This window comes from Delphinus delphis, chromosome 17, assembly GCF_949987515.2.
Source record: "Delphinus delphis chromosome 17, mDelDel1.2, whole genome shotgun sequence".
NCBI classification, from domain to species: Eukaryota; Metazoa; Chordata; class Mammalia; order Artiodactyla; family Delphinidae; genus Delphinus; species Delphinus delphis.
The window spans coordinates 35,414,058-35,438,946 of NC_082699.1; the positions used below are offsets into that span (position 1 = coordinate 35,414,058).

Genomic DNA, 24,889 nt, shown 5'->3' on the forward strand with positions numbered 1-24,889 from the left:
GGGGAAAGAATGTATTACTCAATATACAATGCTGCTACAACTAATCAACCATTAAGAAAATAAACAAATTAGATTTTCATTTCATAAATCAAGTATATTACAAATGGATAAAAAAATCTTTATTTTTAAAATAAAAGCATGAAAATACTGGAAAAAACATAAGCGAATATTACATAAAGGAACATTATATGCATTCTTGAACATGAAAACTTTAGAGTAAGATCTCAAGGCAATTTTAGAAAAACCTCTTATTTTTTAAAAATGGAATAGAACAAGGTAATTTTTGAACAATAATCTTTATTAGTATATTTTTAAAGGTACATATAATCCTGAGCAACTGCATTTATACATTTATCATTTACTCTTTGAAATTTACATGTAGTTTGTTCCAAACTCTCTGATGAGTACATTTTTATACTAATTAGGAACATAAATAATTAAAAATATTATTCTTATCCATGGAATAGCCAATTAATTTATTCAGAGCATCTCATTATCTAATTCTACTACTTCAAAAGCTTTAGAATATTACCTCTCAGTTAAGCAATTTCTTTTTCAAAACTGCAAAGATGGGCAGTGCAAGAGCTGATTCCTTAAATCCTAGTGAGTTCTTAGAAAACTATGTTGCTTTTTGTCTTTGATCTGTATTTTGAATAAATTTGGTAATTATTTAACCAGCTATATTTGAGAAGAATGGTAAAAGTAACTGCATCTCATCTCAATATTTTAGCCAGTGTAAAATGTTACAGGGTCCCTTCACATATAAGTATTCCATAATTATCCCAATAAGAAAAATTTACCATGATCTAATGAAAAGGAGGACAACCTAATATAGATACATCTTTGTAAATGGTTAAATATTGTGAAATATGTGAAATACTTCAGTCTCCATAAAGGAATACATAGAGATGATTAACATTAAATTTCAAAAATCTAGGCCAGAACTTTCATAATTAGTAAATTAAAAAATGACAAAAATAAAAGACAAAAAGATCCTATGACAAAGACAAAGATCCTGTGATCTTTGAGAAAAAAACATTTACCCAACATATCTCCAGCTGTGGACAAATAAATATTTTTATTCTTGTATTTTAAATTACTACCAAAATATTATATCTTTCTACAAACAACATAAAACAAGCATACAGTATCTAGAAATGGTCTTTATCTGACAAGAATGTCAAGTCTTTGAAGGTACACTAAATTTTTTTTTCCTGAATAAGGTCACTATGATCTTAAAGTTACAGTAAGCAGTTCAAGCAAAATGTGTATTGCTTAGATTTTAAAGCAAGCAATTGTGTTACTGTTTAATTAAAATATAAGTATAAATGTGAAGCTATTATACCAACATTTATAAACACTTCTTAGAAATACAGATCAGAAAGTAATGGAATAACTGATTTAAAAATAATGAAAGGTTGATGTTATATGTAAAATTTGGGAACAAATCAAAAATATATTTAAGAGATGTAAAAGAACATGAAGACCAAGATTTATTATTTGGAGCTTGAAAACTTAGCAGCAAAACAACCTATCTGCATATAATGTAGTACAATGAGCATTTGTTCATAAAAGACTCCCAAAGTCTTAAAACTTCATACATAAACCAGAATGAAATCCATTAGGTAAATGATATAAAGATGCCAGAGTAGTTTATCCAGAACTGCTAGATACTCTCACCTGCATTACCAAATCATAAACAAGCTTATGCAAAACTGTGTTCCGGATAACTCACTCTTATAGCTCCCCAATAACAAGCTCGGATAAGGCAGATCAAACCTAAGAAATAAGCAACTGCCCAAGAAACATAGGTTGCATGAAATCGCCTTGCAAAACCTTGGGTGCCAACCTAAAATAAAAAGCAATATAAAAATAAAAGGTTAGAAACTGAGAACTTGTGTTGGCTTACATGCAATTTTTATGAAGTATATTCCTAAGATGACAAAACCCCAACAAAATATGAGTTGCTGCATTTGTTGGCTACCACTAACAGAGTAAAATTTAATAAAATGACATTGCTAGCTACATTAACTATAAACTTTATAAAGTAAACAAAAATTCCATTAAAATATCTTATTTATAAAAGGAATTTAATCTATATAACCCCAATGTCATCCCCATATTGATAATAAATCTCTGTTTCACTTGAATAAAAAGAAGAATGGTTTTTCAGACCTTCATAGCTGAATGAGCATTGCTTCAGCTTTGGCCATGACAAAATTGGTTCTGGCACTAAATAAAAACAAATGGGCTTTTGTTAAATGGAGGGTAAAATTCCCAATGTCAAGGACCTTCAGAGGGATCCCAAGACATGATTTCACCTGGATGGGCAAGCTCCAGGCCCATGGATTGGCTTCAGATTGCTCATAGTTTTTCAGAAGCTTCTGGGCCTGATATGCGAGGGAGGCAGGTTCTTCGGCGATCAATGAAGGCTGTTCCAGACCTCACCATTTACTACTGATAAAGTTAAGAGGAAAGAATTCTAACAGCGAGTAGAGTAATACTCACAGTTAATCCAACTCCAATGAAAATACATATCATTCCAATGGTAATATATGCACAGCAGCGTCTTCGAGGAAGTGCACTACCCACAGAGGAACTGCAAATTCATGAGAACAAAACAGAATATTAAGTATTTACATGAAGATTCTCCATTTCATCTTTGTGAATACTTATCTATGGCTTTAGTAATACATATACTTCTATTTATTTATTCAACTTGAGAGACAAGAACGTACATAATAATTTTTTTAATGAGTGATCTAAATCATACCTGGTGAATTTGTGTGTGAATTATTGTGGCTTTAAACAAAATTCAAGTGTTGATCATTGACAAAGTCCACAAAAACTCACTATGGTCAATAATGATCATCCAAGATAAAAATTTATTTCCAAAACAATCTATTCCAGAATGGAAAATCAGTGCTGTCTTACAAATAGAAATTGATTTTTTTTACATTTATAACCATTGTTATATGTTTAGTGTAGAAAATTTGGAAAATAAGAATAAAGAATAGAAAGGAAAATTACCTGTAATTCCACTACCATAAATACCGCTATTTTTCTCCAGCCATTTTTTACAACTTATCAATTTAGCATAAACATTTTCTTACATCATTAAGTATCCTCAAACTGGAATTCTGATAGATGAATATAACATAACTTAACCAATTCCCTAGTATTGGACACTTTTTTCTTCTTGGAAATAATGCCAGGTAAGCAACATCTAAAAGCACTGTGCTTATTTTTTTTAATGAAAGTATAGTTGATTTACAATGTTGTGTTAATTTCTGCTGTACAGCAAAGTGATTCAGTTATACATATATATATATTCTTTTTTATATTCTTTTCCATTATGGTTTAACACAGGATATTGAATATAGTTCCCTGTGCTACACAGTAGGACCTTGTTGTTTATCCATTCTATATGTAACAGTTTGCTTCTGCTAACCCCAAACTCCCAATCTATCCCCCTCCCCCACCAACTACCTTGGCAATCACAAGTGTGTTTCTGTTTCATAGATGGGTTCATTTGTGTCATATTTTAGATTCCACACATAAGTAATATCACATGGTATTTGTCTTTCTCTTTCTGACTTACTACACTTAGTATGATAATCACTAGTTGCTGCAATCACCATGTTGCTGCAAATGGCATTATTTCATTCTTTTTTATGGCTGAGTAGTATTCCATTGTATATATGTACCACATCTTCTTTATCCATTCATCTGTCAATAGACATTTAGGTTGTTTCCATGTCTTGGCTATTGTGAATAGTGCTATGAGCATAGGAGTGCATGTATCTTTTTGAATTATAGTTTTGTCTGTACATATGCCCAGGAGTGGAATTGCGGGATCATATGGCAACTCTATTTTTAGGTTTTTGAGAACCTCCATACTGTTTTCCACAATGGCTGCACCAACTTACATTCCCACCAACAGTGTAGGAGGGTTCCCTTTTCTCCACACCCTTTCCAGCATTTATTTGTAGACTTTTTTTTTTTTTTTTTTGTGGTACGCAGGCCTCTCACTGTTGTGGCCTTTCCCGTTGTGGAGCACAGGCTCTGGACACGCAGGCCCAGCAGCCATGGCTCACGGGCCCAGCCACTCCATGGTGTGTGGCACAAACCCGTGTACCCTGCATCGGCAGGCGGACTCTCAACCACTGTGCCATCAGGGAAGCCCCTAGTTATAGACTTTTTAATGATGGCCATTCTGACAGGCATGAGGTGGTACCTCATTGTAGTTTTGATTTGCGTTTCTCTAATAATTAGTGACATTGAGCATCTTTTCATATGCCTGTTGGCTATCTGTATGTCTTCTTTGGAAAAATGTCTATTTAGGTCTTCTGCCCATTTTTCAATTTGAGTTGTTTGTGTTTTTGTTGTTGAGTTGTATGAGCTGTTTGTATATTTTGGAAATTAAGCCCTTATCAGTCACATCATTTGCAAATATTTTCTCCCAGTCTGTAAGTTTTCTTTTCACTTCCTTTATGGTTTCCTTTGCTGTACAAAAGCTTGTAGGTTTGATTAGTCCCATTTGTTTGTTTTTGCTTTTATTTCTATTGCCTTGGGAGACTGACCTAAGAAAATATTGGTACAATTTATGTCAGAGAATGTTTTGCCCCTGTTCTATTCTAGGAGTTTTACAGTGTCATATCTTATGTTTAAGTCTTTAAGCCATTTTGAGTTTATTTTTGTGTATCATGTGAGAGTGTGTTCTAACTTCACTGATTTATATGCAGCTGTCCAAATTTCCCAACACCCCTTGCTAAAGAGACTGTCTTTTTACCTATTATATATTCTTGCCTCCTTTGTCAAAGATTAATTGACCATAGGTGTGTGGGTTTATTTCTGGGCTCTCTATTCTGTTCCATTGATCCATATGTCTGTTTTTGTGCCAATATCATACTGTTTTGATTACTGTAGCTTTGTAGTATTGCCTGAAGTCTGAGATGGTTATGCCTCCAGCTTTGTTCTTTTTCTTCAGGATTGCTTTGGCAATTCTGGGTCTTTTATGGTTCCATATGAATTTTAGGATTATTTGTTCTAGCTCTGTGAAAAAGGTCATGGGTAATTTGATAGGGATCACATTAAATCTGTAGATTGCTTTGGGTAGTATGGCCATTTTAACAATATTAATTCTTCCCATTGTGATTATTTTTCATTGTTTTCTTACGATAAATTTTTAGAATCAGAATTACAAAATTAAAGAGATTAAACTTCTAAAAATCTTTTAATACATACTGCAAGAAGCCTATGGGAAATTCATAAAATATATATCTCAATTGAAATTCCAAATCCAATAGTTTTCAGTTCTCTCTACTTCTAATTTTTTTAATTTTCAAAATGATAAAAGTATAGCAAAGATCAAAAAGCCAATTGGTACTTTCTTCTCTTCCTAAATAAACATATATTAACACATATCATATATCACACATTGTGTTAGTGGATGATATAATTATCTGATTTGTTTGTGTATGGCCAGTGTCCACATTATGCCTACCACATGGTAAATTACTCGTAGAATGTCTACTGAATAAATGAAACACAGAAATGCATCACTTACTAGGCATAATTTAGAAGTGTGCTATTCCAAAAGGTTAATTTTGCATAACAGAAAAATAGCTTCAATTCCCAAATCTTTTTTAAAATTGATGAATATTATTGCAAATATGTATCATAAAAATTCCTGAATAGTTGAAGAAAAATAGAAACATGTGGATGACCTGGGGGGTCATCATTAATTGCAGTAGTGTACAACCTGCTATCTGGAGTTATTAGGGCATCTGTGATTCATTGCCTTTATGTTACATTTAGCCTTAGACTGCTTTTAGTTTTAATAACTATGTCTGCATTTGGTGATTTTTCCTGCCTTATATCTCACAGCTGGCCACCATTTCTCATTTACCTATGTATCTGCCTCTGGCAGTCTAATCTACCATGGATTAGAAGGCAACAAATTTGCTAGAATATACTCAATAATTCAAAAGGGTCTAAGTGAATACCAGAGTAGCTTTTCTGTGAGCCAAAGGAACACACTTTAGTATATTAATTTCAGTGCATGAATTCTACTTAGAAAACCCATGCTCATTTTTCATCACTCAACTTAAATAGTCACTACCTCTGGAAAATCTTCCCAGGAAAGAAATAACCTACTGCTAGTCTACAACCCAAGTACCATCTTATCATAGGGAGAAGGCAATGACAAAAACACCTATCACATGCACAATAAAATCTCATACATTTAATACAAATATGGTATCTGTATGCAATATATAGTATTGTTTTGCAAGTGTTAAAACTTTATACGTACATGTGTTAAACTGTATGCTTCTGTGACTTGCTTTTTTTCCTCAGTACTCTACATGAGACTCTTCTACAGTCATATGTGGAAACTTACTTCATTCATTTGCACACCTATCTTCCATTATATGGAATAACACAGCTTACTCATTCTCCCTGTTGATGGACAGTCAGGGTTTTGTTTTGTTTTGTTTTAAATGTTTTTACTATTATAACAAGGCTACTTTGAATTTGCTTTTACATGTTTCCTTATGTACATATGCAGGAATTTCTCAAACATATACCTAGGAATAGAATTGGTGGGTAGTACTGTAGACATGTTTTTAATTTTAACAAATGCCAAATTTATATCCCCACCAACACTATTTGAGAGCTTCCACTGCTCCACCTACATCCTCATTAACCCTTCAACACCTGGTATTGTTCTCATGCTTGACAATTTCACGAGTGTGAATGGTATTTCGTTGTGATTTTATTATGTATATCCATAATTTGCAGTGAGGTTGGACATCTTTTCAAATGCAGGTTGACTACTGGTTTTATTTTTCTATTAATCGCTTGTTCATACCTATTGTCTCTGTCTTGGGCTGTCTTTAACTTACTGATTCATAGATGACATTTATATAATCTGCATACTATTCCATGCAGCTATATATACTGAACATATTTTCTTATAGTCTGTTTTTATAAATTCAACTTTAATAACATATTTTGATCATGAGTATTTACTAATGATACTAATGTAACACAAAGTACTTCTAATATAGTCAAAGCTATCAATCTTTTCCTTTAAGGTTCATACTTTTTATGCCTTGTCTAGGAAATTCTTTCCTACTTCTGTCATAAAAATATTTTTTTTATCTTTTCTTCTAAAAGTATTACAATTTTGCTTTTTGTATTGCCAGCTACAAATTGGCACTTGCCTTCTACCTCTACAAGGATTAAATCATGAGTCACTGCAGCTGCTGACCTTCAACATCCCCTGAAAAGGAGTTCAGGGTGGAGTTCAGGAATGAGGCACTTTGTGCTCTGGGAAAAACTGGCGGAACAGGTCTTCAGATAGTTAGATATTTTCAGGAGATTTTATGAGCCCAATTCTTGTATCTCCTTGTATCTAGAAAAGTACTAAAATCCTTCATGGTGATGTCTGCTCCTTGTGACTAGTGGTAATCTTCATGAGACTAGCAGCAACCTCCTGCAAAAAATATGTGCTTGCCTGCATGTACTCCCCCTTTGCCAAAATTGCATTATACTGACCTTCCCCCCTCCCTCTTTGGAGCAGTTTCTCAGGGCTATCTGAAATGCAGTCTCCTGGGCTATAATCCTCATTATGCCCCCAATAAAAATTCACAGCTCTCACATTGTGTATTTTTTTTCAGTCAGTAGTATTTATGTCGATCTATAAGAGCAGATTCCTTATAATTATCTATTTTTATTTTACATATTTCAAAGTTAGATTATTTGTTGCACTCAAGTTCAAAATTTATATTTCTGATGAAGTGACCATAATGATAATAATTCTTTTTACATCTGTTCTATGATTGCCATTGACTCAATATGGTAACAAGTCTTCTGCTGCAGTTGCCTTTTCCAAGCAATTGGAGGAAGGGAGAGAAAAGGAGGCCAAGCAGCTTTTGTCTTTAAGGAGAGTATCAGGAAGATGTATTCATCACTTTGTTCATATTCCATTGGCCCTAACATAAACACATGGTCACAATTATCTGCAAGAGAGGTTAGGAAATGCAGTCTCCAGCTGGGTGGCCATTAAGACTGACAGTTCTACTGCAAGGAAAAAGAGAACAGCAGTCTTTGCTATTTTAACTAATATTACTATTGCTATTTTATTGTTGGTTAGTGTTTGCCTGGTATATCTTTCATTCTGGTTAGTGTTTCATGGTTTCACCTTTTACTTTCATTCTATGTTCTCATATTTCATGTGTTTCTTCTTCAAATTGCATACAGATGTACTTAAATCTAGTCTGATAATTTCTTGCAAGTTTTATTGACAAGTTTAGTCTAATTATATATATTCTGACAACTAATATATTTTGATTATCCCTTCTACCGTATTTTGGCTTTCTATTGTTTCTCTATCTGCTTTTCTACCCCCTTTTCTGGACTTCTTTTGGATTGACTATGATTCTTTTATTTCATTTTCTACCTACTATTTAGAAAGTTTTACAATTTATTTTTATTCATTTAGCATTCCACTCCCATCTTACATGTTCTTGTTCTTCAATATTTCAGTTCAATTCTTTTATCTATCTATCTATCTATCTATCTATCTATCTGTTTATTTATTTATTTATTTAATTTTGGCTGTGTTTGGGTCTTTGTTGCTGCATGCAGGCTTTCTCTAGTTGAGGCAAGCAGGGGCTACTCTTTGTTGCAGTGCATGGACTTCTCATTGCGGTGGCTTCCCTTGTTGTGGAGCATAGGCTCTAGGGGACACATGCAGGCTTCGGCAGTTGTGGCACGTAAGCTCAGCAGTTGTGGCTCGTGGGTTTAGTTGCTCCGCATGTGGGATCTTCCTGGGCCAGGGCTTGAACCCATGTCCCCTGCATTGGCAGGTGGATTCTTAACCACTGCGCCACTAGGGAAGTTCCAATATTTCAATTCAATTCTATTTTTGTTTCTCCAAATTTGTTAGCATTAATACTATTACTGTTATGTTTTTGGTATTTTATATAGTTAGTGTTCCTGATGAATGTTTAGAATTTCTTGGTTTATACTTTCTTTATTCTTACAGAGCAGAAATTTCTTCAGGGATATTTTCCCTAAATTCATCTTTTATCAATTTTTTAGTGAGGGTATCAGAATGGTAACCACTCTGTTTTGGTTGTTACTGCTGGTTAGTTGGTTCTGCATCTGCAAATATCTTTATTTTACCTTCATTAGTCTGTGATGGTTTAGACACTTTGACAGTTAATTTCTCTTAGAACTTTGAAGTATTTTTAAACTTTTTGGCTTCCATTGTTGTAGTTGAGATGTTTGCTGCTATCTTTTTCATACTAAAAATCTGACTTTTCTGTCTCTGCTTTTAATATGTTCTATTTATTTTAGGTTGTCTGCAAACTCACTATAACATATTTGTTTATTCTGCTTGGATTTCATTGTTCCTTTTGAATCTACAGGTTCATATCTTTCATAGATCTGAAAATCCTTAGGGATTATCTCTTCAAAATGCCTCTATCCCATTCTCTAGTTTTTCCTTCTAGATCAGAAATATATCAGATGCTCTTATATATATTTATTTCAATATTATTTTCATCTTTGTCTCTCTGATGGATTCTAGGTAATTTACTTTACTCTATCTTCCAATCCATAACTTTAGTTGTCAACTTAATCTGATCTGCTGTTTAGCTTGTTCCACTGTACTTTCATTTCTGTAATTTTTAATTTCCAGAAGTTTTACTGTATCTTTCAAAACCTGCCTGCTTATTGTTTGGGTTAATTAATTTTTTATTTTTAAATAATTGTAGACTCAAAAGCAGTTATAAGAAATAATACAGAGCGCTCTCATTCATCCTCTACCCAATTTCCCCCAGTGGTAACATCTTGCAAACTACAGTACAATATTATAACCAGCGTACTGACATTAATAAAATCCACTGATATTCATATTTCCTGTTTTACTTATATTCATTTGTGTGTATGTGTATATTTAATTCTGTACAATTTATCCCATGTGGAGGTTCATGTACCCACCACCACAGTTAAGATACAGAAGAGTTCCATCACTGCAAGGATCCTTTTATAACCACACTCACCTCCCTCTTGCCTACCCACCCCCTGTACTCACCACACCATCACACACCTGTTCTCCATTCCTAAAATTTTGTCATTTCAAAACTGTTATATAAAAGGAATCATGCTGTAAGCCACCTTGTGTGACTGGTTTTCACTCAGCATAAATTCCCAAAGATTCACCCAAATGGTTGCATGGATGAACTGTTGTTCATTCCTTTGACTGTTGAATAGTATGTCAAGGTCTGGAAAAATCAGTTTGTTTAACAATTCAACCATAGAAGGACATCTAGGTTGTTTCCAGTTTCAGGCTATTAAGAATAAAGTTGCTATGAACATTTATGTACAGATTTTTGTATGTGCCCAGTTCGTTTCTTATAGACTCTTATCTGTCTTCTCTTATTTCTATTAAAAAAACCATTTTAGACATGGTTATAACATATTCTATAGCTAACATTATAATATCTGAAGTTCCTAGAAGCCTAATTATGCTGTTTGTTATCAATGCCAATTCTGCTTATTGTATCTTGTTTCCTCATGTTGGTATTTTTGTTAAGAACTTATTTTGACAGACCTTAATATAAGAAACCCTAGCGGGCATGGTTTAGGAATGTCTTCATCCACAGAGAATTTTCATTTGCTTTTCCCAGGCTCCCTAGAATGATACCAATCTTAAACTACTTTAAAATGATTTCTGGGACTGGGTTTTCTTAGACCATATAAACCAGGTAAAATATAAACCTGAAATTCACTGTTCTTATAAAAATTTCCATTTGTATTCTTCCTTTTCTGGTGGGCATTTTCCTTGACCTACTCTATTCATGAAGAATAGTCCTTTATTGGGGGTGGGGATGGATGGTATTCCAACTCTCCACCTTCTGCAAGACCAAGGCCTTCTCTCTCATTCTTCATTTGAACACTGAAACCCAAGTATCTGGGTCCCTAGTATTGATAAATACCCTTAGGACAGCCCTGGTAGTCATTTGCTCTCCATTTTTGTTCCCTGGGGATTTTCTTAACTTTCATATGAGCTGAACAATGCATTTAAAAGGATATTTGTAATGGTTAACTAGTCTTTCATATTACTGGATGTGAAAGTCAAGAGCCTCTAATATACAAAAATGTGGACACTGAATATCCAAGAGGAAAAGATCATGCAAGGTTTCTCAAACATCTGATTATTCACCCTTCAAATTATTTACCTTCCCCTTCATAACACTCCCCTGTGAAACACTAGCATTGTGAAGGACACCTGGAAAATAAAGATGGTGCCAAGCAGTGTTATTTAAGCACAATTTTAAGATGAGGTAGCCAGGGAAGGCTTTATTAGGTGAAACTTAAGGGCAGGGTAAGATGTGAATAGGTGGGAGAGTAAGTCATCTTAGCTGCTAACAGTAGCTAGAAAAAATAATACTTTTGTTCAAGGAACAAGCAGCAAAATAACCTTTCTTCCAGAGAAGGTTTCTGTAAGTGAGTAAAATTAAAGGGATTTTCAGCTAATTTGTGAGGTTAAGTAGTTATTTTCCAAGTAAACAGGAATGAGAAAGGGACGAGCCAGGTCACTCCAGGCCTAGCAGGAGATTAAGGGACAAAAGCAAGAAACTCTATTGTATATTTATGGAAGTAGAAGAATTTGTTGAGGCTGGTGGTGTGTGTAGAGGTAGAAGAAAACATAATAAAGATACCACTAGAGAAGTTAGGCAAATATCTAAACTTGGAGGGTTGTATAAATCTTGATAAGAAGTTTAGAGTTTGATTTTGGATTTTAGGCAATGGGCCTGTAATAATCTATATGGTGCATTTATGTCAATAAGTATAAAATATCTTTCCTTAGCATACTTCATATGGCACTAATAGAAAAACCTAAAATAACAATGGCAATGGCACCTCCTTGGGTTGTGCAATATACAACCTGCACAGATGTATGCTATGGCCATGAATTTGGGAGCTACAAAAAGGTTTCAAGCTGGAGAGTTTGAAATCATATTTTCACTTGGAGACCTTTACTCTAATAAACTGGAAGAGAACTATAAGGCTGAAGACCAAGAGATAAATTAGAAAGCTATTGCAGTAGTCCTGGTGAGAGATCCTGAATGCTTGAACTATATATAATAGAAATAGTAAGAGTAAGGTAACAGAATTGAAATGTCAAGAGACAGAATTGACAGGACCTGTTTCCATTTGGATATTGTGAATAAAGATACACTCAGATTTCTGGCTTGGTCAGCTGAGCAGATAGCAAAACATTCATTAATGTAAGTTATTCATCAACACACAAGGACGATTAGTTTGCAGAGTGAGGTGGGCAAGTTGGATACATTCTGTTTGAGATGCCTATGGGACACCAGGTTGAAATAACTACAGGCAAATGGTGAATACAGATTGTATATTTACATCTGAAGGTCTGAAGAGAGATCTGGGGTGATTTAATGATATATTGGTTATGATTTAGTGGCATATAAATGATATAAAAACATATGAGAAAGCACAGATATATTGTGATTAGGTTCCAATCCTGGAGAATAGCAATATTTAATGAGTTGGAAGAGGAAGTGGAGCCAGGAAAGGAGATAGCAAATGAATGTTCTGAGAAGTGGGAGAAAACCAGGAGAAAGTGATGTCTGAAACCAAAAGAAGAACAAATTTTAAGGAAAAAAAGCAGGGTAATCAACAGAACCAAATATTAAACAGAAAACAAGGAAATGAAGATTGAACAGATATATTAAACTTTGCAAGTGGGGAAAGCAATCAAGATGGCAAAGTACTCAGACGTGAAGCTCACCCTCTTTCACAAATACAACAAAAGTACATCTATACATGGAACGATTCTCACAGACTATCTACTGAATGCTGGCAGAAAACCTCAAACTGCTGAAAGGGCAAAGAAAATCTCCATGTAACCAGGTGGGAAAAAAGAAAACAGGAAAAAAAAAGAAAAAGAAAAATGAAAATGAAAAAGGAGTCGGGACCAGACCTGTGCCCCTGGGAGGGAGCTGTGAAAGAGGAAAGATTCCTGCACCCTGGGAAGCCCTTTCAGCAGCTCCCCGGACAGACGTAAGGGGAGCTTCAGAGCCTCTGAGGAGAACGCTAGTAGCCAGTTTGCAGCAGCCCAGCCTGAGACGCCCATCTTTGGTTCTGGCAGGGACTGTGTGCTGGAATTCGGGCTTTAGAGATCAGAACCAGGGAGAAGACTGGGGTTGGCTGTGTAGAAACAGATTCGGGGGGCTGGAATCGAGAGTGGCCATGCTGGGGGTGTACACCAAGGAAGCCTGGGCCACCTTAGAGGCCAGTCGCCATTGTTTGGGGGCTGCTCCAGGGAGGGGCAGGACCTGAATTGTAGCTTTTTTCCCTGTGCACGTGCTTGCAGAGGCAGGATACTGCCTGCACAGGCTCCAGGGGTGGTCCCGAGCCTCCACTGCAGCCCACCCAGACACCAGGAGTGGTCACCGGGCCACTGCGGACACCCTCCCGGACCCCAGGAGTGTTTGCCACCCCCTGCTGACTCCCTTCTGGACCGCAGGAATGGTCATGGGCCCCTGCTGATGCCCTCCCGGACTCCAGGAGTGGTCATGGCCCCCCTACCGACTTCCTCCTGTACCCCAAGAGTAGTTGCGGGCTCCCACTACCACCCATCCGAACTCCAGGAGTGGCTGTAAGCTGCCTCCATTCCCATCGCATGCCCCAGGGGGTGTGCCTGAGCCACCCGCTGCTGCCAAAAACCCCAAGACCAGAAACCAGCAACCTCAACCAGCACCCCCTATCAAGGAAATAACAATGAGCGCACACCGAAGAAAGAAGTAACAGGCATCCATATTAAAAACAGCCTTGCACCAAACATACTAAACCCACACAAGCTACACAGGGACAGCCCTATATATAAATAGCCCTCCAAGACCACAGTAGATAATTGTTTCTCCTAAATTCACAGAGTAAGAGAAATATAAGTAAAATGAAAAAGCAGAGGAACCACTCACAGTTAAAAGACCAAGAGTATTCCCCTGAAAGAACAAACAACGAAGCAGACCTTTTCAGTCTAATAGATACAAATTTCAAAGAGGGGATAATGAAAATACTGAAGGAATTAAGAAAGGCTATTGACAGAAATGCAGAGTATTGTAAAAAGGAACTAGAAACTATAAAGAGGAACCAAGAAAAATTAGAAAACTCATTTGCAGAGACGAAAGCTGAGCTAAAGGCAATACATAACACAATAATGCAGAACAAATAAGTGACCCGGAAGATAAAATAATGGAAATCATGCAATCAGGACAGAAGACAGAAAGTTAAATGAAAAAAAACTGAAAGCGATGTAAGAGACCTATGGAATAATATAAAGCATGCCAACCTATGCATAATAAGGATTCCAGAAGGGGAAGAAAGAGAAAAGGGGATCAAAAATGTATTTGAAGAAATTATGGCTGAAAACTTCCCAAACTTAAAGAAGGAAACAGATATCCAGGTACAGGAAGCAGAGAGGGTCCCAAACAAGATAAACCCAAACAGACCTACACCAAGACATACCAAAATGGCAAAAGTTAAAGATAAAGAGAGGATTCTAAAGGCAGCAAGAGAAAAGCAAAGAGTTAATTAAAAGGGAACCCCCAAAAGGCTGATTCCTCTACAGAAGCGATGAAGGCCAAAAGCAAGTGTCAAGATATACTCAAAGTCCTGAAAGGGAAAAATCAGCAAATAATCTCTACCCAGCGAGATTATCATTTAGAATAGAAGGTGAGACAAAGAATTTCTCGGGCAAGCAAAAACTAAAAGAATACAGCAATATTAAACCTATCCTAAAGGAAATATTGAAAGCTCTTCTCTAAATAGAAAAGAAGTAAGAATCTATAGAAAAGAGAAAAATCACAATTGGAAAATAAATCACTTAAATAAGCCAGTACACAGATTAAAAAAAAAATTATGTGAAAGTTATGATAACCACAATGAACAGCAAAAGGATGAACATGAAGATGTAAAAGAGGACATCAAAATCATAAAATGTGGGGGAGGATAGTAAGAAAATGTATATTTTTTTTCCCTAGAATGTGTTTGAGCCAATATGACTACCAGTCTAAGGCAAGTAGATATAAGAAGGGGTTAACATAGTTGATAAACAGGGTAACCACAAATCAAAAACATACCATAGATTTACAAAAAACAAAAAGAAGAGAACATAAGCATAATACAAAAGAAAATCATCAAGCTACAAAAGTAAAAACAAAAAGAAAAAGAAAGGAATAAAGAAGAAATATGAAATCAATGGGAAAACAAGGTTTAAAATGGCAATAAATACATATCTATCAAGAAGTACCTTAAAAATCAATGCACTCAATGCTGCAATCAAACGACACAGAGTGGCAGATTGGATTAAAAAAAAACAAGAGCCTATGATATGCTGCCTACAAGAGACTCACTTTAGGGCAAAGGACACAATAGATTGAAAGTGAGGGGATGGAAAAAGATATTTCATGCAAACCGAAATGACAAGAAAGTGGGGGTCACAATACTTACACTAAATAGAATTTAAAACAAAGCCATAAAGAAACATAAAGAAGGACATATATAATGATAAAAGGACCACTACAAGGAGAGGATTTTACACTCATCAACATATATGTACCTAATACAGGATCACCCAAATACATAAAACAAATACTAACAGACATAAAGGGAGAAATTGACAGGAATACAATAATAGCAGGAGACTTTAACACCCCAGTCACATCAATGGACAGATCTTCCAGACAGAGAATCAATAAGGCAACAGAGAAAATAGATGATACAATAGTACAGTTAGACTTAATTGATATTTTCAGGACATGACATCCAAAAAAAACAAGTGCACATGTAACATTCTCAAGGATTGATCACATATTAGGGCCAAAACAAGCCTCAACAAATTTAAGAGTATAGAAATTATCTCAAGCATCTTTTCTGACTACAAAGGCATGAAACTAGAAATTAACCACAGAAAAAGAAATGAGAACAAAATGATTACATGGAGACTAAACAACATGCTACTAAAAAACAAATGGGTCAATGATGACATCAAAGATGAAATTTAAACAAAATACCTATATAGTACTACCATATGACCCAGCAATCTCACTACTGGACATATTCCCAAAGAAAACCATAATTCAAACAGACACATGAACCCCAATGATCATTGCAACACTATTTATAATAGCCAGGACATGGAAGCAACCTAAATGACCATCAACAGAGGAATGGATAAAGAAGATGTGGTACATATATACAATGGAATATTACTCAGCCATGAAAAGGAACAAAACTGGATAATTGGTAGAGATATGGATGGACCTAGAGTAGAGTAAGTCAGAAGGAGAAAAACAAATATTGTATATTAATGCACATATGTGGAATCTAGAAAAATGGTATAGATGATCTTATTTGCAAAGCAGAAATAGAGACACGGACATAGAGAACAAATGTATGGATACCAAGGGGGAAAGAGGAGGTTGGGGGAATTGGGAGATTGGGATTGACATATATACAGTATTGATACTATGTATAAAATAGATCACTAATGAGAACCTACTGTATAGCTCAGGGAACTCTACTCAATGCTCTGTGGTGACCTAAAGGGGAAGGAAATCCAAAAAATAGGGGATATATGTATAGCTGATTCACTTTGCTATACAGTAGAAACTAATACAACATTGTAAAGTAACTATACTCCAATAAAAAATAATTTAAAAATAAGTAAAAAATAAAAAAAATACCTTGAGACAAATGATGATGAAAACACAACCATACAAAACCTATCAGATATAGCAAAAGCAGTTATCAGAGGGAAGTTCATAGAGATACAGGTCTTCCTCAGAAAACAAGAAAAATCTCAAATAAACAACCTAACATACCACTTAAAAGAATTAGAAAAAGAACAAACAAAATCTAGAGTCAGCAGAAGAAAGGAAATAATAAAGATCAGAGAGGAAATAAACAAAACAGAGATTTAAAAAACAGAAAAATTAATAAAACCAGGAGCTGATTCTTTGAAAGGATAAACAAGACTGACAAACCTCTGGCCAGGCTCACCAAGAAGAAAAGAGAGAGAATACAAATAAACAAAATAAGAAATGAAAAAGGAGACATAAAAACTGATACCACAGAAATACAAAAAACCATAAGGGAATACTATGAACAATTATATGTCAACAAATTCGAAGACCTAGAAGAAAAGAACATTCTTCTAGAAACATACAGCCCACCAAAACTGAAAGAAGAAATAGATGATTTGAACAGACCAGTCACTACAACTAAAATAGAATCTGGAATTTAAAAACTCCCTACAAACAAAAGTCCAGAACCAGATGGCTTCACAGGTGAATTCTATCAAACATACAAAGAAGAACTTATACCGATCCTTCTCAAACTCTTCCGAAAAGCTAAAGAGGAAGGAACACTCTGAAGGACATTCTATGAAGCCACAATCACCCTGATACCAAAACAAGACAAAGACATCATGAAAAAAGAAAATTACAGGCCAATATCTTTGATGGATATAGATGCAAAAATTCTCAACAAAATATTAGCAAACCAAATCCAGCCACACATAAAAAGATGATAAACCACGACCAAGTGGGATTCATCCCAAGTTCACAAGGATGGTTCAACATACACAAATCAATGTAATATACCACATAAACAAAAGAAAGGACAAAAACCACATGATCATATCAATAAATACAGAAAAAGCATTTGACAAAGTTCAACATCCATTCATGATAAACATTCTTACCAAAGTGAGTACAGAGGTAACTATCTCAAAATAGTAAAAGCTATTCATGACAAACCCACAGCCAACATAAAATGAAATGGTGAAAAGTTGAAAGTCTTCTTGCTAAAATCTGGAACAAGACAAGGATGCCACTCTCACCACTTCTCTTCAACATAGTATTAGAAGTCCTAGCAACAGCAATCAGACAAGAAAAAGAAATAAAACATATCCAAATTGGAAGAGAAGAGGTAAAATGTCATTATATGCAGATGATATGATTCTATGTATACAAAACGCTAAAGACTCCACACAAAAACTACTAGAACTGATAAACGAATTCAGAGAGATATCAGAATATAAGATTAACATACAGAAATTAGTTGCATTTCTTTAGGCCAACAATGAAATATCAGAAAGGGAATGTAAAAAATACAATACCTTTTAAAATCACAACCCAAAATATAAATACTTAGGAATAAACCTCACCAAGGATGTGAAGGACTTATATGCTGAGAAGTATAAAACATTAATAAAGGAAACTGAAGGTGATTCAAAGAAATGGAAAGCAATCAACACATTTAATGTGATCCCTATCAAATTACCCATGACCTTTTTCACAGAACTAGAACAAATAATCCTAAAATTCATATGGAACCATAAAAGACCCAGAATTGCCAAAGCAATCCTGAAGAAAATGAACAAAGCTCAAAGCACAACCATCCCAGACTTTAAGCAATACTACAAAGCTACAGTAATCAAAACAGCATGATATTGGCACAAAAACAGACATATGGAACAATGGAACAGAATAGACAGCCCAGAAATAAACCCACACACCTACAGGCAATTAATCTCCAACTAAGGAGTCAAGAATATACAATAGGAAAAAGTCTCTTCAGCAAGGGGTGTTGGGAAAGTTGGATGGCTGCATGTAAATCAATGAAGTTAGAACATGCCCTTACACCATACACAAAAATAAACTCAAAATGGCTTAAATTCTTAAACATAAGACGTGACACCATAAAACTCCTAGAAGAAAGTATAGGCAAAACATTCTCTGACGTAAATGGTACAAATGTTTTCTTAGGTCAATCTCCCAAGGCAATAGAAATAAAAACAAAAATAAACAAATGAGATGTAATCAAACTAACAAGCTTTTGCACAACAAAGTAAACCATAAACAAAACAAAGAGACAACTTACAGAATGGGAGAAAATATTTGCAAACGATGCGACTGACAGGAGCTTAATTTCCAAAATATACAAACAGCTCATACAACTCAACAACAAAAAAGCAAACCCAATTGAAAAATGGGGAGAAGATCTAAAGAGACCTTTCTCCACAGAAGACATACAGATGGCGAATACGCACATGAAAAGATGCTCAACATTATTAGAGAAATGCAAATCAAAACTACAATGAGGTACCACGTCACATCAGTCAGAATGGCCATCATTAAAAAGTCTACAGGTAACAAATGCTGGAGAGGATGTGGATCAAAGGGAACCCTCCTACACTGTTGGTGGGAATGTAATTTGGTGCAGCCACTTTGGAAAACATTATGGAGTCTCCTCAGAAAACTAAAAATAGAACTACCATATGATCCAGCAATCCCACTCCTGGCATATATCCTGAAAAACTCTATGTCAAAAAGATATATGCACGTCTATGTTCATAGCAGCACTATTCACAATAGCCAAGACATGGAAACAACCTAAATGTACATTGACAGATGAATCGATAAAGAAGATGTGGTACAGGGACTTCCCTGGTGGTCCAGTGGTTGAGAATCCACCTTCCAATGAAGGGGACACAGGTTCAATCCCTGGTCGGGGAACTAAGATCCCACATGCTGCAAAGCACTCTAGAGCCTGCGCACCACAACTAAGACCTGACGCAGCCTAATAAATAAATATTTTTTTTAAAAAAAGATGTGGTACATATACACAATGGAATACTGCTCAGCCATAGAAAAGAATGAAATAATGCCATCTGCAGTAACATGGATGCAACTAGGGATTATCATACTAAGTGAAGTATATAAGAAAGAGAAAGACAAATACCATATGATATCACTTATATGTGGAATCTAAAATATGACACAAATGAACCTATCTATGAAACAGAAACAGAATCAGGGACATAGGGAATAGACTGGTGGTTGCCAAGTGGGGAGAGGGTTGGATTGGGAGTTTGGATTAGCAGATGCAAACTGATATATATAGAAAGGATAAACAATAAGGTCCTACTGTATAGCACAGAGAACTATATTCAATATCTTGGGATAAACCATAATGAAAAAGAATATGAAAAAGAATGTATATATATATGTATAACTGAATCACTTTGCTGTACAGCAGTAATAACAACATTGTAATTCGACTAAACTTCAATTAAAAATAAATTTAAAAAATAAAATTTGCAATTGGGACATGAATTTTGTCAGAGCAAATTTCAGTGGCCTAGTGGGGACTGATGCTAATTCTACTTTACTCCTGGAGAAATGTGGCATCATGATGAACTAAAGAGATATGCCTTGAAAGGAAGAGACATGCATCCCTCTAAGAAGAAATAAAGTGAGCATAGATATAAAAAATGTTTAGAGGTAGGAAGTGTGAAGATGAGGGAGTTCACAGATAGCCTTAAACATCTGAGAGAGACAGGAAGAAGGCAACTTATTTGCTGAGATAGAGAAGAGGGTATGAGGGATGGGGGTTTAAGAGGAACAGAAAATATCTGGAGATAACCACTTTGAGGAATGGGGGAGAGAGTTAATCAAGGACACTTAAATAGGGAATATCAAGCAAGGGTTTAGCTGAAATGTAAAGCTCTAGATTTGTAAAGAGCTAATCAACATAGAATTTTTTCAGCTCTCGGTTGTCTTGGTAAAGGAAGGAAGAAGCCATGGCCATATTGATGCAAGATTGGTGGTTTGAAAAGCAGGTAGATGGATCTGAATTTCAAGGGATGATGATCTAGAAAACCTAGGAGTCTCTCTATACCTACATTCAAAATGAGCTTATCATCTCTCTGCTGGACACAGTTCTTCTAGATCTTTCATTCCCTATCTTAGTGAATGGTTCTACAGCCTCTCAGATACAAGGTCATTCTTGACCCCAATCTCTCTTTTGTCCCTTCACATTAAACCCTATCTATTCCATTTCCTTCATAGCACACCTATACTTTGACTCCTCTGTACCTCTATACCTTTGCACAGGTTGCTCCTTCTACAAGGAACCATTGGCCCTTTTTTTCATATCACTCCAAGTCATCTTTAACATCCCTCCTTCCTGGAAGCCTTCTTTCACATTCTCTTTCCCTCCAGTCTGGATTAGGGGCCCTTCAGAGCAGAGCATGCTGGGTATACCCTTCCAAAGCGCTTAAAACTTTATTGTAATGGTCTATTCTCTTCCATATACCCACAAGACTAAGTCCCTTGAAAACAAGGTTATATCTTTATTTTGAGCACCTAGTACCTAGCACAGGACGTTGAATTAATGAATAATTATAAAAGAAAGCACTAAACAGAAAAATAAGAGGATAACTTCTGAGAATGAGTCTGCTATTGATTAAAATGACTGGAAGAGATCCCCAAAGTACCTCAGTGATGTAGGAGAAATGATATTCATTGATAATTATCATGGATTAAATCATCATGTCTACTAATCTTAAATCCATTAAAACATCTTCATGGAAATATCGTCCAAGTTGTCATTTCAGAATGCTAGGACTACATCTCCTGCCCAGCAGTAGCTACAATCTGCCCAATTGAAAGAGAAACCTCACCTTCAGCTACAATAGCCTCAGTGATTGCATGAGTAAAAATACAGTGAGATAAAAAATGCTTCTTGGTCTCTGGAGCCCTGGGGGAAGGTATTCCCCACTTGTTTTGTGAGATATAAAAATAACACGCTAGTTTCATAGCAATGATTTAGTAACTTTTATAACTTAAAAATAATTTTAGGACATTTGCTATTTGAGTTTAAAGAAATAAAAATCTCAGAATCTTACTTCAACAGATGACTCATCAGTTTTTTAAGAAAAACATTCAAAAAGAAAAGAAATCTAGATATGACCCCTGAGTGTTCATGTAATAACAGCATTTTTGCTCAAATAAGTAATGCATGCCCTAAGTCCTCCCAAGCTCAGCATGTGATTCCAATTCTACACACATTCCTCTAAGAATGATATTTAAGCTGATTTATTTCATGTGAATTTCAAAGCAAGTTGTTCCTTAAGTAATTGATAAATTCTTCTCCACATTAATACAGTCTTGTGATACCTTAACCAATGGTAGAATATCTAGACATTCAATACTTCTTTATTATTAGCAAAATATTGCCATTGTTCTAAAATAATTAACCAACCAAGCAAATCACTTGAGCAAAATCCTTACCCTTTCTAACAGTTCCTCATCTATAAAATGAGGATAATAATTCTTGCTAGCCAGGATTTTTGTAAAGATTACAGCTAATATATATGTGTACACAAAGCAACAATCACTGTGCTTAGCACACAATCTGCTAATCATTAGAAGTTTTTTATTTTCTAAAAGATTTTTAAAATCTAATTTAATGTTCTTCATAAAGATATATGCAATTTAATTGTCTTCATTTTGTGAAAATACAGATAACATACAGAAATATGGATTATTCACACACACGTGTATTTGGTATGTCCCTGAAGTATATATTTTTCTGTGCACTTATTTTGGGTTATCCACTTTGCTTCTCCATGTACAGACTTGTCCTGGATTCAGCTAAGTTAAGCATTCATATGATTAATTTCACAAATAAATAAAAAAGGAAATATCTGTTCCTTTGAAGCTAGAAATGTGCTGTAAAGAAGTTATTCCCACAGGATTATATTTAGCTGGAATCAGATCTAGCACAAATAAATGGAGATATTTTGTTACATATATTCTACTTCTCAGACACTTTTTAATTCTTTCCTCCTATAAACCACTCTTAGGATTATCTTACTCTCAAAATAGATATAGTATTTATATTATTCTAAGGATCACAAAAATGTAACTATGAGTTGATATTTTTTATTTTAAATATTAATTATCAAAACATTCCAGTCTAATTTCCTTTGCTTACTTTCCACACATGTAAGTGGAAAACAGTAATTTTTTTTTTTTTTTTTTTTTTTTTTTTGCGGTACGCGGGCCTCTCACTGTTGTGGCCTCTCCCGTTGCAGAGCACAGGCTCCGGACGCACAGGCTCAGCGGCCATGGCTCACGGGCCCAGCCGCTCCGCGGCATGTGAGATCTTCCCGGACCGGGGCACGAACCCGCGTCCCCTGCATCGGCAGGCGGACTCTCAACCACAGCGCCACCAGGGAAGTCCCGGAAAACAGTAATTTTTGAATTAAAATTTCATTATCAAAATAGATGCTGTGGGGGCTTCCCTGGTGGCACATTGGTTGAGAGTCCGCCTGCCGATGCAGGGGACGCGGGTTCGTGCCCCGGTCCGGGAAGATCTCACATGCCGCGGAGCGGCTGGGCCCGTGAGCCATGGCCGCTGAGCCTGTGCGTCCGGAGCCTGTGCTCTGCAACGGGAGAGGCCACAACAGTGAGAGGCCCGCGTACCGCAAAAAAAAAAAAAAAAAATAGATGCTGTGCAGAAAAGAGTATAGCAGGCCTAACACTGCTATCCTTAGACAAGTTGGCTTGTAAGGTAAGCCCTTGGCTGACACCTGGGAACTTAGATTTCAAAAAAGTTCTAACTATTCCCTTACTGATAAGAGTGGGTTGCTATACCTAAATTACTTGTACAACCAATATGGCTTATGCCAAATACCTGCTTTCCTTCTGGGAATATGGAATTGTGGCATGCGCTATGCAGCAGGTGCCTATGTGACCAGCTCCAATTAGACCTAATAAGCTTCTCTGGTCAAAAACATTTCACATATGTTGTAACAATTCATTGCTGGAGGAATGAAGTCCTGTTATGACTCCACTGGGAGAGGACTCTTAGAAGCTTGCTCCTGGTTTCCTCCAGATTTTGCCCCATATGCCTTTTTCTTTTGCTGATTTTGTTTTGCATACTTTCACCATAAAGCTGTGAGTATAACTGTATACTAAGTCCTATTAGTTCTCCTAGAAAGTCAAAATATCTTAGGGTGACTTGGGGTCTCCCAACATAGATGGCATAAAATGTCTTTAATCAAAATGTCTTCTAGTTTCTCCCATTTTTATATTGCCTTTTGTTATTTTCCTTAGGTACACCATTTAGGAATACAGAGAAATTGACTGAAGAGAGATAAATAATTATAAAAACTTTGCCATCCAACTTCCTAATTATAAACCCCCCAAAATTTGGTTTTCTCCAAGATTACAGTCCATTTTTTTTATACAGTCCATTTTAAAAATATAAATTTTAGATTATTTGCAACAGATTATAACCACTTAGCACATTTGAAAATCATTACCAGGTTACTGATAATTTTAGTAATTTTCACTTTCTCTAAAGGTAAATTGATTTACCTTTAGAGAATAGATAATCCCAATCATTTCAATTTCAAAATGGAACATATTAATCAGTCCAAAGACGTCTTTTTTTTAGTCTTGAAAAGCATAAACATGTTAACCATACATTCATCCCATAGTATGTCTTAAAGTCAAAATTTACTTAAGTGAGAATTCTGAACTCTTTAAATTTTTCTCAAATATTTCCCAACATTATTTCCAGTGGTACAGAACTTACATTTTTTTGCAGTGTGGGCATTTTGCCAGAGTGTTGAACCTCAGTTCCATCCACTGTAAAACAAATAAGAAGAGAGGTTGAAAACAAAAACTGAAAACTGTCCAATCTGATAAGATGTTTCTTTTAGTTCAAATGTCCTCAGGGATCACAGCAGAAGCCATCAACCTTTTCATAGTTATATGAGCTTTTCCCCTCCAACACATCTCCCCCTCCCTTAAAATAAAGGTTGGAATTCCCCTCTGAAACAGTTCCCATGATTTTTTCAAGGTTCTGATGCAATCTAGGTTTGCTTTACAATGAAAGCTGGATGTAATGTTGAAATTCGGGTCATTTCATTCACCTTTATGTTTCAGTCCACTGCCAGAAAATAAAAACGTATTTCATGTAC

The 24,889-nt window shown here is 35.6% G+C and overlaps 1 protein-coding gene across 1 annotated transcript in view; it reads right to left on the minus strand.

Annotated features, from left to right (window-relative positions):
• Positions 1–24,889, minus strand: part of PIP4P2 (phosphatidylinositol-4,5-bisphosphate 4-phosphatase 2) — an 86,472-nt gene continuing 61,583 nt past the window's right edge. Inside the window, exons 5-7 of the mRNA XM_060035210.1 lie at positions 24,502–24,554; positions 2,509–2,599; positions 1–1,849 (exon numbers count right to left, since the gene is read on the minus strand). Of these exons, the coding sequence (XP_059891193.1) occupies positions 1,706–1,849; positions 2,509–2,599; positions 24,502–24,554 (288 nt within the window). The 3' untranslated portion in view covers positions 1–1,705. The remainder of the gene's footprint in view (positions 1,850–2,508; positions 2,600–24,501; positions 24,555–24,889) is intronic.